Here is a 14,824-nt window from a genome sequence, read left to right as displayed (position 1 = left end):
ATAGAACCCTATTTATTTTTGTGCGATTAATAAGGTAGGCTCAACACATCAAGGATACACAAAACTTCGTATTGTTGTTTTAGTGGTTGAAAAGTGCTCGAAGTCCATTTTTGTTTGAAGACTTGTTGTCATTAGCTTTAAGTTATTTATGTTTTAGGGTTACACATTATTTTTATATTAATGCGTAACTTTATTTTTAGTGATTATAACTTTATTTTTATAATCAATTAACAAAATATCAATTCATGATCAATTATTTATGTGTAATTTTTTTTTTGCGTTATACCCTTCAACCCCCAACTAATTGGAGTCTGCAACTTAAATAACCCAAAAAGTGGATTTGGGTACCAAAATAACCCATTAAAAAACCTTTTGCGCACTAATTTATTTGTAAGTTGGTGAAATTTTAAATGGTCATAAATTTGTGCTCGGATGTCCATTTGATGCGATTTTTTTTATTTTGGGTATTTTTTCCAGATCAATGTCAATTTCAAGGTTCCAAATTCAATTTAAGAAAACAAGTTAGATAGCATTAGTGAACATACAAAATAATAAAAAGTGTCTACATTGTTACTTTAACCAACTTGGCATGGTGGTAAAGCCTTTGGCTTTTGACTTTTTTTAATCTCATCCACCATGGTTCAAACCTCAGCGAGAGCGTTGAGAAGATATTATTAGTAAAAAAAATGAACTAATTTATTTAACGATTGACATGGGATAAACAAGTAAATAACATCGGAAAAACAATTTCAGAAATAAATATATTAACAATGACATAATTAACAAATATTAACAATGCCATAATTAACAAATAATTAATGGAGATCCATGGAGGTGTCGTATTTGTAAATACTAAAGTATTCATTATTCTTGAAATTAACTAAAAAAAAATCTCTAATTAGAACTTACTTAACTAGGATAAGTTATGGAGGATTTAATTAGTTATTTTGAATAATCCATGATATTGTATTGTCGATTATAATTTACTTAATTAATTCATCTAGTTAAAGTAATAACGAACAAAATTTTATATTAACTAACTAATCCTTCATCAAAAAATTATGTTAACTAACTAATCCTTTTCGGAAATTCTGTTAATGATGTTCAATCTAAAACTAAGGATTTAACTTATCATTTGTTATTCAGGATTTAGTTTATCGTTCATTATTCGGGATTTCGTTTATTATTCGTTATTCAGGATTTAACTTATTGTTCGTTATTCGTTAATGGATTATTTTGGTACCCAAACCCGCTTTTGAAGTTATTTAAGTTGCGGACTCCAATTAACGGCTCCGTCCGCGTTAAGTCCTTTAACGCATGAAAATCATGCGTTAAAGATACTTTTGTACCCATTTTTTTTCCTGAAATATTTTGGTTCATACCTTTTTTTTTTGGTTATTTTGGTTCCGGACCCTCAGGGAAATAATAGTTTCAGCAAGTACAGAAGAGGAAGGACAGTGACCGTGACAATGACAATAGAGAGAAGTAGACATGATGAGTCGATCGTTGGCACACATAACACAAACAGGTGATGGAGTGTCCATTCCATTCGCCATATTTAAATCAAAGGATATCTAAAACAAATTGAAGAACTTTCCATTAGATGAAATTGGACTCACATTTCCATTAATAAAGCAAGGACGGATTGACAGTAAAAAAACACTGTTTACCCCCGATTTGGTAACCAATTGAATTTGTATGTGGATATAGGATATGTGCTTGGGCCTTAATATTGATTACGAAGATTGGATAAGAACGACTTTTGATACACCAGTAAGGAGCATAAATACCGGCTGCTTACACGTATGACAAGTTGATTGAAGAGGTTAAACAAGAATCGGATGTATATATATATATATATATATATATATATTGTGTTACAAATGCTCTTGAAAATAAAAGGAGAATCAACCCCTCTAAGGGAGGTGGGAGTACTCTATTTATAGCAATGAGCCCATGGGCCCTTTCCAATGTGAACCAATAAAATAGTAATAAAAGGGACAGCCCCTGCACGGGTTTGGTGTGATGTGAATGACGGCGCCGTCTGACACACGCATAGTTGGCAGCTGTCCATGATGTGATACCACTGACGCGCCCTAGCAACGGTCGCATCGGACCAACGGACTCACGGATACCGGACCAACGATGATGAGACACCGGGTAGAGATCCCGAACCCTCGGTGGCTTAGAGACCGGGCCCGATGGTGCTTATACTCGGCCTCGATTAAAGTGCTCATCCGGAGGTGTGATGTCCCCGTACGAACCCTCGGTCTTTTTTTTCTCCGATCCATAGTTATCCCGGATCTACCCGTATCCGTTTTTTCTACCGTATATAGATAGCCCCACGCTTCCCGGACCAACGATCTATCGGAGTGACGGGAAGTGAATGAGTCATGCATCCGACCGCCCGGACGACCTATCCTTATCTCCTTATTTTGGCGGGAACGGGTGCGTCATGTCTTCCCCTTTACCGGCCACGTGTCCTATTCCGGGTGGTCCGTTCCTGTCAACCGCCTCTCGCTCGTCGTTTCGCGTCACTTCACATTAATGACGTGACACGTGGCGATCCTCGATTGGCCGTCCTCGATAACCGTTCCCCTCCTTATGCCTATATAAAGCCCCTTATTCCCTCATTTTTTCACTTTTTTCGATCTGTTCTCTTTTCCTCTTCCCTCTGTGTTCCAGATCCGTCTTTTCTGTTACAAATTTGTTGCCAAATCTTCTTTTGTTTATACGAAAAAAGAAAAGGGGGGTTTTAACTTTGTCATCGTTCTTGCCAACTGCTCTTTGCTTCTTCAAATCGTTATCTCCTTCGTTTCCTTTGCGTTGTTTCCTAAAATCCCTTTCCCTCCATTCCTTCAACATGTCTGAAACCACCTCTACCGAAGTTCCTTCAGTTTCATCCCCGAGGGCCGAGGCTGTGTCCCCGACCAAACAAAAGAGTAACCCCGAAACTACGGCCTCGGATGTTATACCGGCCAAATTTAACTTCAATAAAGACCTGGAGGCGGAAAAGCCCTCTGCCGTCTCGGACCGGGGATATGACGTGAGGAGATATCCTTCCTCCATAACCGAGGATAAACTCAACACGATCCGAGCAGACTGTGGGTGGCGCACACGCCCGGTAGGGGTTTTTGCACCCGGGCCAGACGAATCCGTTACCGACCACCGGGAAGGGTTCTTGTACGTATACACTTATCCATTTACCCTTAAGCTCGATCCCCCGGTTGATCCGGTCATACTGGATATGTGTCGGACCTACGGCGTGACTTTGGCTCAGATCGGCCCGATTATTTGGAGGGTCGTTGCTTGCCTCCGGTTGCTAGCCAACAGAGCTAAGAAAGAATTCTCACTGGGCCACCTAATACACCTGTACTCCCCAAGGATATTCCGGGGCGGCGTCATAAACTAACCAAGCGCACCCGGAGCCCGCTTTTCTCAAAGATGGACGAAGATCGGGACAGGGGGTGGTTAGAACGCAACATCCGGGTAAAAACCGAGGACATAATCCCGGCCGCCCATCTACCTTTTCCAGAGAAGTGGAACGACAAACGTAAGTTCGAACCTTTGAGCCACCGCCCTTACCTGTTCAGTCGCTTATGGTATTGTTATCTCACCGCCCTTTCCTTATTTTTGTAGCAAATGGGTTTGTTCCCCCAGTTATCCGAGATCTGAGTGAGTGGGTCACGGCGCTCCTCAACCAGTTTCCCTATGAAGACCGGACTTGGGCCCACTTGTCACGCGGTCGATGGATCGCTCAAAATCATGGTAACTTTCGACTTTCCTTCGATCTTGCTGCATCTTTAGCCATTCGAGGTCGTCGATTTTCTTAACCTGCCAACGTCTTTTATCGTTCAGGTTTGTCGAAGGGCTCGGTGGCATCTAGATCGGAGTCGGGGGCCGCTTCCCCTGCACCGGCGTCCGCGTTTGATACGGCGGGTTCCTCCCGTGTTCTTGCCGAAGCCACCAAAAGAAAACGGCCCTCAGAAAAGGGGGAGCCGTCTAAACGGAAGAAGGCAAGAAGCGTTGTCCGGCCCCAGAGAGAGGAAACAGAGCCCGACATCATAGTTCGGAGGGTCGACCCGGCTCCGTCAGCATCCCCAACACCCGAGGATACTGCCTCCGAACTGCCCTTGCCTTCTATCAACGAAGGTATCTTGATTCCCGTTCTTCCTTCAGGTGCGGGAGAAATCCTTTCCCCGGCTCCTCTTCGGTCGGTTGACTTTGTCGATATTTTAGGTGACACTTCCTCGGAAGATACTCCCCTGCAGAGGAGTAAAGGAGCCGGGGAAACGGCTGTCACTGCAACCGATAAAAGGACCATTCCAGTTTCGGAGACCGAAGCCCCCATTCAGGCTCGGCCATCGCCCGATCACGAACATGTTTCTACTCCGGAACCCCCGGTCCTTGCCCGGAACATCGGGTCTATGCCAAGCTCGTCTACCTCCGCCCCAAGGATTGAAGACTTTGAAGATATGTTTTCAACTACTCCTCCTGCTACCGGTGAAGCTGCGGGTTTTGGCCATCTTCCAATTCCTCGGGTCACGAGGTCGGCCCACCGACAGTCAGAATCCGGCTCTAGAGACAACTTGGTGACTATCTTCCCAGCCCCGAGCGTAGAACCAAGAAGGACCAGATCGGCCGTAATCACCGTCCCCGAGAATTGTGGCTTTCTATCGCGTCCGGTAGGAGTAGCCAGTTATTTACGTCCTCTCGTCTCCGACTCGGACAAGCGAAAAATGACCGGGGTCACCTGGCAGTGCCTTATGAACGAAGGGATGCACGCGGGCAACCGGGTAAGGCTCTTGGCCATCTTTGTATATCAATAGACCTTATGCTTATTTCGTTTGATTCCTTACGTTTGCTTTCTTTGCAGAGTGTAGTATTGGCAAACGAAGCCTTCATTCGTGCCCAACACGAGATGGATGATATTCGAGGCCAGCTAGATGCCCAAGGCCGAGAAACGGAGAAATACAAGCATCTCCTCCGAGAGAAGGATGAAGAGTTGAGTCGGGCCGCCGTTCTTGCCAACCTTCTTCCCGAGCTTGATGCGGCCAAGGACGAAAATCGTCATTTGAAAAATGAGTTGGCCGCCATGACTGATTATAACCGAAGCCTCGAGGCTGAGAAGATTTGTCTTAGCCGAGACAAAGCTTAATTTTCGTCGAGGCTGGATGAGCTGGAGACCACCGTGTCCCAACTCCGGGGGGAACTTGATTTGGTGAAAGCCGATGCAGCGAGCTTAGCCGGGAGGAACCGACTACTGGAATCTGATACCACTCTATATAAAGAACGCATGAAAGTCTTCGAAGAGTAAGCCGAGGAGCGGTCTCGGATTAGTGAGGTCTTAAAAGCCGAGCTAGGGGAGGCGGTGAGTGCCAACGATGTCCTTAAAGCCGAGCTAGAAGCTGCTGTCCATATGAGGACTATTGCAGTGGCGAGTCGGTCCGGGCTGGATACTAAGCTGGCTAAAGTTGAGGCCGATTTGGAGGAAGCCTGGAAAGGCGTGGAAACGGCTGAGGCTCATACTGCCATTGTCGCCGAGTATAAGAAGTGGAAGTCTTGGCGACTCACCCTCGAAGAAGCCGATCGCGGATTCTCTGATCTTCCGGCCCTAATAAACCAGGCCAAAGGGATGGAGGAGGAGGCAAACCATGCCCTCGGGTCCGACTCGGATGATTCCGAACGAACCGAGTCCGATCATTCTGCCTCCAGCCATGCCGAGTAGCATAGGATTTTTTGATGTAAACGTACTCTTTTGATGTAAATGTACTCTTTATAAAAGTATCCTTTGCGTATATGAAAGTTGCACTCCTCTTGCGTCTTCGCTTGAGTGCTTGTTTTTATTTTACCTTGAATTATTGGTCCGTTTTTTCGGAAGAGATTATCCGTAGTCATTGATTAATTCTGCCCGTGGGACTTACCAAATGTTTTGTGGGCTTCGGACCTTTCCGTGCCCATGATAGGGGCTTCTCTAGGACCGACGTTTTTCATGGCCGGTTTGTGATGACCTCAATGGCCTTGTCTAATATCGGCCATAGTGTCCGGTACAGGGCGTATTAACTGAGCAATGCCGAAAATACGATCTTTGTAATGGTTTCTGTATTGCAAGTGTTTGTACATATGAGAATTTTCATTTCTTGTATCTTTGCCGTAGCAAATACTAAATGGGACACGATTCATTATGATCGTTTGGTCCTTACATCGGAGGAGGTGGCCAGTGGCCGGCCTCTGTTTTGCCGTAGCAAATGTTAAATGGGACACGATTCATTATGATCGTTTGGTCCTTACATCGGAGGAGGTGGCCAGTGGCCGGCCTCTGTTTTTGCCGTGGCAAATGATGAGCTTCTTTCTTTATTTCTCTTTATCGTTTCATGCTCCGATGTGGGCACTGTGCCCCCTTAACACTTGTCCGAGCTTCGAGGTCGGGTGAGTGTTACTAAGCCCCCACTCGGAAGATGTAACCTCGGATACCCGAGTTCTGGCCCTTTATCTTCGTCGCGTAGCACGTTGTACTCGTTGCCTCGTTAAAAACCTTGTCGGAAAACCCATTTTGGGACAAAACCGCACTAAGGAAAAGAGTGCAACACGTGCTTTCAGTCCTAAATTCTATTTTTGTGCCGCCCTCGATTTTCTGTAAAAAAGGCAGCATGGTTATCAAAAGGTATACATGAGAGGATCATACCTTAGCAGTAGTATCTTTTTAGGTGGGCTATGTTCTAGTTGTTGCGTAGGCATTGCCCATCCCTGGACTCCAGCTGGTATGATCCTTTGCCCGTTACACCGGTCACCTTGTACGGTCCTTCCCAGTTCGGCCCTAGCTTTCCCTCGTTTGGGTTCTTTGTATGCAAAGTAACTTTTCGAAGTACCAAGTCCCCAACTCGAAAGTGCCGAAAGTTGGCTCTCCGATTGTAGTATCTTTCCGTTCTCTACTTTTGGGCCGCAATTCGGACCAGTGTTCTTTCACGCATCTCATCGACGAGGTCGAATCTTACGGCCATGGCCTCCCCGTTTAATTCCTCGGTTGTATACCTGAACCGGAGAGTTGGTTCGCCAACCTCGACGGGGATAAGGGCTTCGGCCCCGTACACCAATGAGAAAGGGGTCTCGCCCGTGCTAGACTTGGCCGTGGTTCGGTACGCCCACAGCACCTCGGGTAATACTTCTCTCCAATGGTGCTTTGATGCTTCTAGCCTTTTCCTTAGGTTTTGAATTATTGTTTTGTTTGTGGATTCCGCTTGTCCGTTTGCACATGGGTGATATGGGGTTGACACAATCTTCTTGATCTTCAACCCTTCAAGAAAACTGTTGACTTTGCTACCCACGAACTGAGGACCGTTATCGCAAGTTATTTCGGCCGGAATGCCAAAACTGCAGACGATGTGATCCCAAATGAGTCGATAACCTCCTTTTCTCTGATATTTTCAAAGGCCTGTGCTTCGACCCACTTAGAAAAATAGTCAGTCATAAATAAGATAAAGCGTGACTTACCTGGTGCCCAGGGTAACGGGCCCACGATGTCCATCCCCCACTTCATGAACGGCCATGGTGAGACCACCGAATGCAGCAACTCCCCGGGCCGGTGAACCATCGGGGCATGCCTCTGACACCCGTCACACTTTCGGACAAAGTTTCTCGTGTCTTCATCCATCTGACTCCAGTAATACCCGGCTCTGATAAGCTTTCGGACCAGAGCTTCCGCATCGGAGTGGTTGCCACAGGTTCCTTCATGTACTTCTCTCATCACATACTCCGTTTCCCCAGGGCCCAAACATTTAGCCAAAGGTCCGTGGAAAGAGCGTCAGTATAATTGGCCATCCACTAAGCAAAAACGGGCTGCCTTTGTTCGTAACGAACGTGACTCCTTTGGGTCGCTTGGGAGCTTATCATCACGCAAGTAATCAATGTATTTGTTGCGCCAATCCCAAGTCAAACCTGTTGAATATACCTCGGCGTGTCCGCTTTCTATGGCCGTGTTTGATAGTAGCACCGTTGACCCGGGGTTGATTTCGGCCCCTTCGACCGCAGATCCCAAATTTGCTAATGCATCGGCTTCGCAGTTCTGTTCTCTTGGTATATGCTGCATGGTCCATTTTTTGAATCGATGAAGCACCACTTGGGTTTTCTCGAGGTACCTCTGCATCCGCTCGTCCTTGACTTCAAATGTGCCATTCACCTGGTTTGCGACCAGAAGCGAGTCGCACTTTGCCTCGATAGTTCCTGCCCCCATGCTCTGAGCCAATTCCAAACCTGCAATCATAGTCTCATACTCGGCTTCATTGTTAGTCAATTTGGCAGTTTTGATGGACTGTCGGATGACATCACCGGCCGGGGCCCTAAGGACAATACCAAGCCCGGAACCTCTAAGGTTCGAGGCCCCGTCCGTATGCAGAGACCAAATGCCCGTGGCCCTTCCTGAGGTTAGTAGGAATTCTTTTTCGACCTCGGGGACCATGGCCGGGGCGAAGTCTGCCACGAAATCGGCCAAGATTTGGGATTTGATGGCCGTTCGGGGTCTGTATTTGAGGTCGTAACCGCTAACCTCTACAGCCCACTTTGTTAGCCTACCCGACAACTATGGTTTATGCATGATGTTTTTCAAAGGATAAGTAGTCACTACACATACGGGATGGCTTTGAAAATAAGGTTTAAGCTTTCGGGAGGCGCTCACCAGTGCCAACGCCAGCTTTTCCAGGTGGGGGTAACGGGTCTCCACGTCCCCCAATGTTCTACTCACATAATAGATAGGGAATTGCGTACCTGATTCTTCTCGGACCAAAACGCCGCTTACCGCCACTTTGGAGACAGCTAGATATAGAAACAGTGTCTCCCCCGCCTTCGGCGTGTGCAGTAGAGGGGGGCTAGACAAGTATTTCTTCAAATCCTGTAGAGCTTCTTGGCACTCGGGTGTCCAGACAAAATCGTTCTTCTTCCTGAGCAAGGAGAAGAATCGGTGACTCCTGTCCGAGGATCTCGATATGAAGCGACTTAGCGTTGCGATTATCCCGGTGAGTCTCTGAACCACCTTTATGTTGTTCACCACCTCGATATCTTCGATGGCCTTGATCTTGTCCGGGTTAATTTCGATCCCTCGGTTTGACACCATGAAACCGAGGAATCTACCAGATCTTACACCGAAGGCACATTTCTCCGGGTTGAGCTTCATGTTGTATTTGCGAAGCACATCGAAGGTTTCCTGCAAATGCTTTAAATGGTCCTCTGTTTCCAGTGACTTAACAACCATATCGTCAACGTAAACTTCCATTGTTTTCCCTATTTGTTCTTCGAACATTCCATTAACTAGGCGTTGGTAAGTTGCACCGGCATTTTTTAATCCAAAAGGCATGACATTATAACAGTAGGTCCCGTACCGGGTGATGAAGGATGTTTTCTCTTGGTCCTCCGGGTACATCCGGATCTGGTTATACCCGGAGTAAGCGTCGAGAAAACTCAACATCTCGTGCCCGGCCGTTGCATCAATCATTCTATCGATGTGAGGCAACGGAAACGAGTCCTTCGGACATGCCTTGTTTAAATCTTTGAAATCCACACACATTCAAAATTTGTTACCTTTTTTGGGTACTACCACAACGTTAGCCAGCCACTCCGGGTATTTCACTTCCCGTATAGAGCCTATTTTCAAAAGTTTGGTTACCTCGTCTTTCACGAATGCGTGTTTAGCCTCCGCCATGGGCCTTCTTTTATGCTTTACCGGAGCAAACCTCCCGTCCAGGCTGAGCTTGTGAGTTGCTATGTCTGGTGATATACCTGTCATATCTGCTCCAGCTCCTCCACTGTCGACTGGGTTGCATCCGAGTCATCCGGCATGACGAACGATCTGGGTACCTCGTAATCTTCCTCTTCATGCACCGGATTAAACCCGACGCACTTTGATTGCTATTTGGGGCAATCTCCTCCTATTGCACATTTCTCTTCAGGCCCCTTGGTCCGATGTGCCACCTCCTCTACTGCGAACATTTCCCTTGCAGCGGGCTGCTCACCTCGGATGGTTTTCACTCCCTCCGGCGTGGGGAATTTCAGCAGCTGGTGTAGTGTTGAAGGCACGGCCCTCATGTTATGTATCCAAGGTCTGCCCAATAGGGCATTATATTTCATGTCACCCTCGATCACGTAGAACACCGTTTGCTGAATGGTGCCACCCACATTTACAGGCAGTGAGATTTCCCCCTTCGTGGTTTCGCTTGCCATATTGAACCCACTTAACACCCGGGCCACTGGTACGATCTTCCCGAGCAGTCCCATTTGTTCAACCACCCTCCATCGGATGATGTTGGCCGAGCTACCCGGGTCACCCAAAACGCGTTTGACCTTAGTTTTAAAGACCAGTATAGAGATTACCAACGCATCATTGTGGGGCTGGATGATGCCCTCTGCGTCTTCATCATTAAAGACGATAGATCCCTCGGTCGAATGATCTCGAGTGCGCTTTTCACGGACAATAGAAATCTTTGTCCGTTTCATTACCGGCCCTCGAGGGGCATCAGTGCCTCCCACTATCATGTTGATCGTATGTTGGGGTTCAACAGGCTCGGGCATTTGGTAAGATTCCCTTTCCTTATAGTGACTTTTGGCCCGCTCGCTTAGCAGATCTCGGAGGTGACCATTTTTCAGCAGCCGGGCTACCTCCTCTCTCAATTGGCGGCAGTCTTCAGTTCGATGACCGTGGGTCCCGTGATATTCGCACACTACACTTGGATCTCGCTGACCCGGGTCCGTCCTCAATGGTTTCGGCCACCTTACATCGGGTATCCGCCCGATAGCCGAGACAAGTCCCGAAGTACTAACGTTGAAGTTGTACTCCGAAATTTTTGGAGAGACTTTATTGCCGGAGGAGCTTCCGGTGTCGCTCCTAAACGAGAGTCCCCGACTGTTAGACGGGCGTTCAACCCGCTTGCTGCCCCGTCCCGAGAAATGGCTCGGACTCTCTAGTGCCTTTTCCGACCTGAAATTTTGCTTCTCCGTATAGGGATATGGCCGAAACCTCTCTTTCAATGATTCAGACTTGCCCTCATATCCCTTCCTTGGTGCCTCGAAACATCTATTTACTTTGGTCCTTACCGGAGGGAGCTCGAATTGATCATCTTCCACCCGGATCTTCGAGTCATACCTGTTGTGGACGTCGGCCCAAGTTACGGCCTCGTATTCTAACAAATTCTCTTTTAGTTTGGCCGAGGCCACCGAACTTAGCATGTTGAGTCCTTTTGTGAAGGCCTGTGCGGCCCATTCTTCTGGCACCGGAGGGAGCTCCATCCGTTCCCTCTGGAACCGGGTGACGAATTCCCGTAGCAGCTCATCGTCCCTTTGGGTTATCCGGAAGATATCAGCCTTACGGGCTTGCACCTTTATCGCACCGGCATGTGCCTTTACGAACGCATCAGCGAGCATTTCAAAAGAAGTGATCGAATGTTCGGGTAAATGGTCATACCACGTCAATGCCCCCTTCGACAGGGTTTCCCCAAAATTCTTTAACAACACCGACTCGATCTCATCTTCTTCCATATCATTGCCTTTTATGGCACAAGTATATGAGGTCACATGCTCGTGTGGGTCTGTGGTGCCGTCATACTTCTGTATGTCGGGCATTTTGAACCTCTTCGGGATCAGTTTCGGGGTCGCACTTGGCGGGAAAGGCCTTTGGATGTACCTCTTCGAATTCGGCCCTTTCAGTAGAGGTGGAGCCCCCGGTATCTAGTCCACGCGAGAATTATACGTCTCGACCCTCTTCTCGGTCGAATCCACCCGTTTTGCCAAGGTCTCGAGCATTTTTAGGACCTCAGTTGAGGAGCCGGCTCCGGAGCCGTCGCTCTCGATCATTTGTTCTCCATTTCTTCCGGTTTCAACCGTACCTTTTGACTTTACCGGCCCTGCTTCACCCTTTCCGCTTTGTAGTTGAGCAATCGCTAGCCCTTGCTCGGCGATTGCCGCCCTTTGTTCCTGCAGCATTTCAAAGATCAAACGCAAGCTAACGCCGTCGTTTGGCGCGTCTGGCTCTCTCCGGACCCTATCCCGGGATAACGTAACGGAATGGTGAGTGTTTAGAGGATCGGTTGCCGGCGGAACGGCATTCTCTTGATCTACGGTGTTTTGCCGGTTAAGTCCTTCCCTTGAATCAACGGGGTTCGGGTCAGCGGGGTTCGGCAATGCCCGCAGTCCGCTTCCTTCGTTTTCCGCCACTATCTCGGCATTATTGGCATGACCGGATTGTTCGCCGTCAGCCATTTGGACCGTTTTCACAGAGACGGGGAGGGAGTTTTTGGTTTCGATGAATGTGGTGGAAGTTAAGGCCAAAGACCACTATTATCCTAGCCCCACGGTGGGCGCCAAACTATTTACCCCCGATTTGGTAACCAATTGAATTTGTATGTGGATATAGGATATGTGCTTGGGCCTTAATATTGATTACGAAGATTGGATAAGAACGACTTTTGATACACCAGTAAGGAGCATAAATACCGGCTGCTTACACATATGACAAGTTGATTGAAGAGGTTAAACAAGAATCGGATGTATATATATATATATATATATATATATATATATTGTGTTACAAATGCTCTTGAAAATAAAAGGAGAATCAACCCCTCTAAGGGAGGTGGGAGTACTCTATTTATAGCAATGAGCCCATGGGCCCTCTCCAATGTGAACCAATAAAAGAGTAATAAAAGGGACAGCCCCTGCACGGGTTTGGTGTGATGTGACTGACGACGCCGTCTGACATACGCATAGTTGGCAGCTGTCCATGATGTGATACCACTGACGCGTCCTAGCAACGGTCGCATCGGACCAACGGACTCACGGATACCGGACCAACGATGATGAGACACCGGGTAGAGATCCCGAACCCTCGGTGGCTTAGAGACCGGGCCCGATGGTGCTTATACTCGGCCTCGATTAAAGTGCTCATCCGGAGGTGTGATGTCCCCGTACGAACCCTCGGTCTTTTCTTTCTCCGATCCATAGTTATCCCGGATCTACCCGTATCCGGTTTTTCTACCGTATACAAACACCAATTCGTGTTAATGATTTACACGCCCTTCTTACTTCTTACAGTACATATATATATATACACACATCTCCTCTTTTTTCTTCTTTTCTTGTTGGATGTTTTCTCTCATTTTAGGTAAATACTTAGTAATTTTAAGTATATATGTTCCAAGAGGCTCATCTACTCCAACTTCTTTTTTCTTGTTTTAAGAATCGGAGTGACAAAAAGCTAAATTTGAGAGGATCATGGCAGCAAGGTCACTCTGCCACTTACAATACCTGGTTGCATATTGAAGTCGTCTGCAAAGAAATAACTGCTATTGATTATTGCTAGTGGTTGCCATGGTGAATTGGGTAAATATGGCTACTAGCAGTGTACCCAGGACCATGGTAGGCATATTGTGGAAGCTTTCCCATCACTTTCTGATAACAGAGAGGAAACACCACCTGCGGCTTTGCCATCGTCTGACGAACACACCTCTCGTTAATTGGACAGTTATACCTCGATGACTTAGGCGAGTTGGCACTCATAGTTGATGAGGAAGAAGCCATTGAAGAATTTGGAGACGTAACTTTTTTTGCGGATTTGGGAGGTGAAAGAAATGATCTGATCTTGAGGGAGGACGATGGCGATGGTGCAATTGCAGTATGATCATACTCCTCGATGAGATTGGCAAGATCTTCATCAGAAGTGATTGACACAAGAGCATCTAAATCTTCTGTTGGCAATTGACACCTTAAACTCACTGATCCTCCACACATCTCCCCTAGCTTCACCATCAGCTCTGTAAATCATAAATTCCACTTTCAAGATTTCCATCTTCCAATATTAATAATACTAGAGCTCGTAATAAGTACTCTATGCTTCCCAATTATGTGAACATTTTTAACTGGGGAGTTAGAAGAAAGATAAAAATATTTAAAATTTGTGATTTAAAACAAATCATAAAATTTTGTGTGACTAGAGCCCATTAGAGTTAAAATGAGCAGTTTAAAGTTAGACCGTCACAAAATGTAAAAAAATGTTATTCTTTTGAATATACTAAAAATAGAAGAGTGTGACATAAATTGAGACTAATGGAATATTGAAACATAGCAGGTAAACATCCGGAATTCAACTTGACTATATATAAATAATAGGGAATTTTTAAGTAATGTATATTTATAACAAAAATAAGTACAATGACATTTTGCGTCTATGGACTTATTTAAATCCTAGTTGACCCGTAAAAGAGGAAGAAGGGAGAAATTGGTAATTTACCGGCAAAAGCAATGGAGCGTTTAACGGAAAGGACACGTGTTTCGCCACCGTGATAACGGAGCTTGCCGTCGGGATGACGTGGCAGGATCTTGCCATCATAGCTACATATGAATTTGATATTGTTGGACTTACGAGAATTAATGGAAGATCCAGCCATGATTTAATATTGAGATATTAGCACTAATGAAAAAAAAGAGGAGAGCTTTGAAGATGCTTTGTTCTTCAAGTCTATGTAAGGTTCACTTCACAACTCATTTATAGAGTAGTATTTTGAAGAAAGGTGAGATTTTGGGTCTGGTTGGATCGGATAAACTAGAAAGGGACCCCATGCTTATGTCAGCTAAGATTCCCATACTGGTGGCTTAATTTTTTTTCATATTCCCTTCTTTTATCTTCTCATACAGTATTGTGCAATTTTTATTTTAATTTTAATTGGGAGTATGCGAATGGGAAATGGGGGAGAGGTTAATTACATGATGGAAAATTCAACTCTCATCAATAAAGTAAAAATTCAAGTAGTCAACTAACTAATAGATTGTTTGGCCAAACTTTTTTTTT

At 46.0% G+C, this 14,824-nt stretch overlaps 1 protein-coding gene across 1 annotated transcript; it reads right to left on the bottom strand.

The window, feature by feature from the left end:
- Nucleotides 1-12,584: 12,584 nt before the first annotated feature.
- On the bottom strand, nucleotides 12,585-14,620 carry LOC132615436 (protein PAL OF QUIRKY-like). The gene is made up of 2 exons (XM_060330038.1): nucleotides 14,267-14,620; nucleotides 12,585-13,790 (listed from the first exon to the last, which is right to left on the bottom strand). The coding sequence occupies exons 1-2, from the start codon at nucleotides 14,421-14,423 to the stop codon at nucleotides 13,336-13,338; spliced, it is 612 nt and encodes a 203-aa protein (XP_060186021.1). The 5' UTR covers nucleotides 14,424-14,620; the 3' UTR covers nucleotides 12,585-13,335.
- Nucleotides 14,621-14,824: the final 204 nt, after the last annotated feature.

Source organism: Lycium barbarum, chromosome 10, assembly GCF_019175385.1.
Source record: "Lycium barbarum isolate Lr01 chromosome 10, ASM1917538v2, whole genome shotgun sequence".
Classification (NCBI taxonomy): Eukaryota; Viridiplantae; Streptophyta; class Magnoliopsida; order Solanales; family Solanaceae; genus Lycium; species Lycium barbarum.
This window is presented reverse-complemented; position numbering and strand designations above follow the sequence as displayed.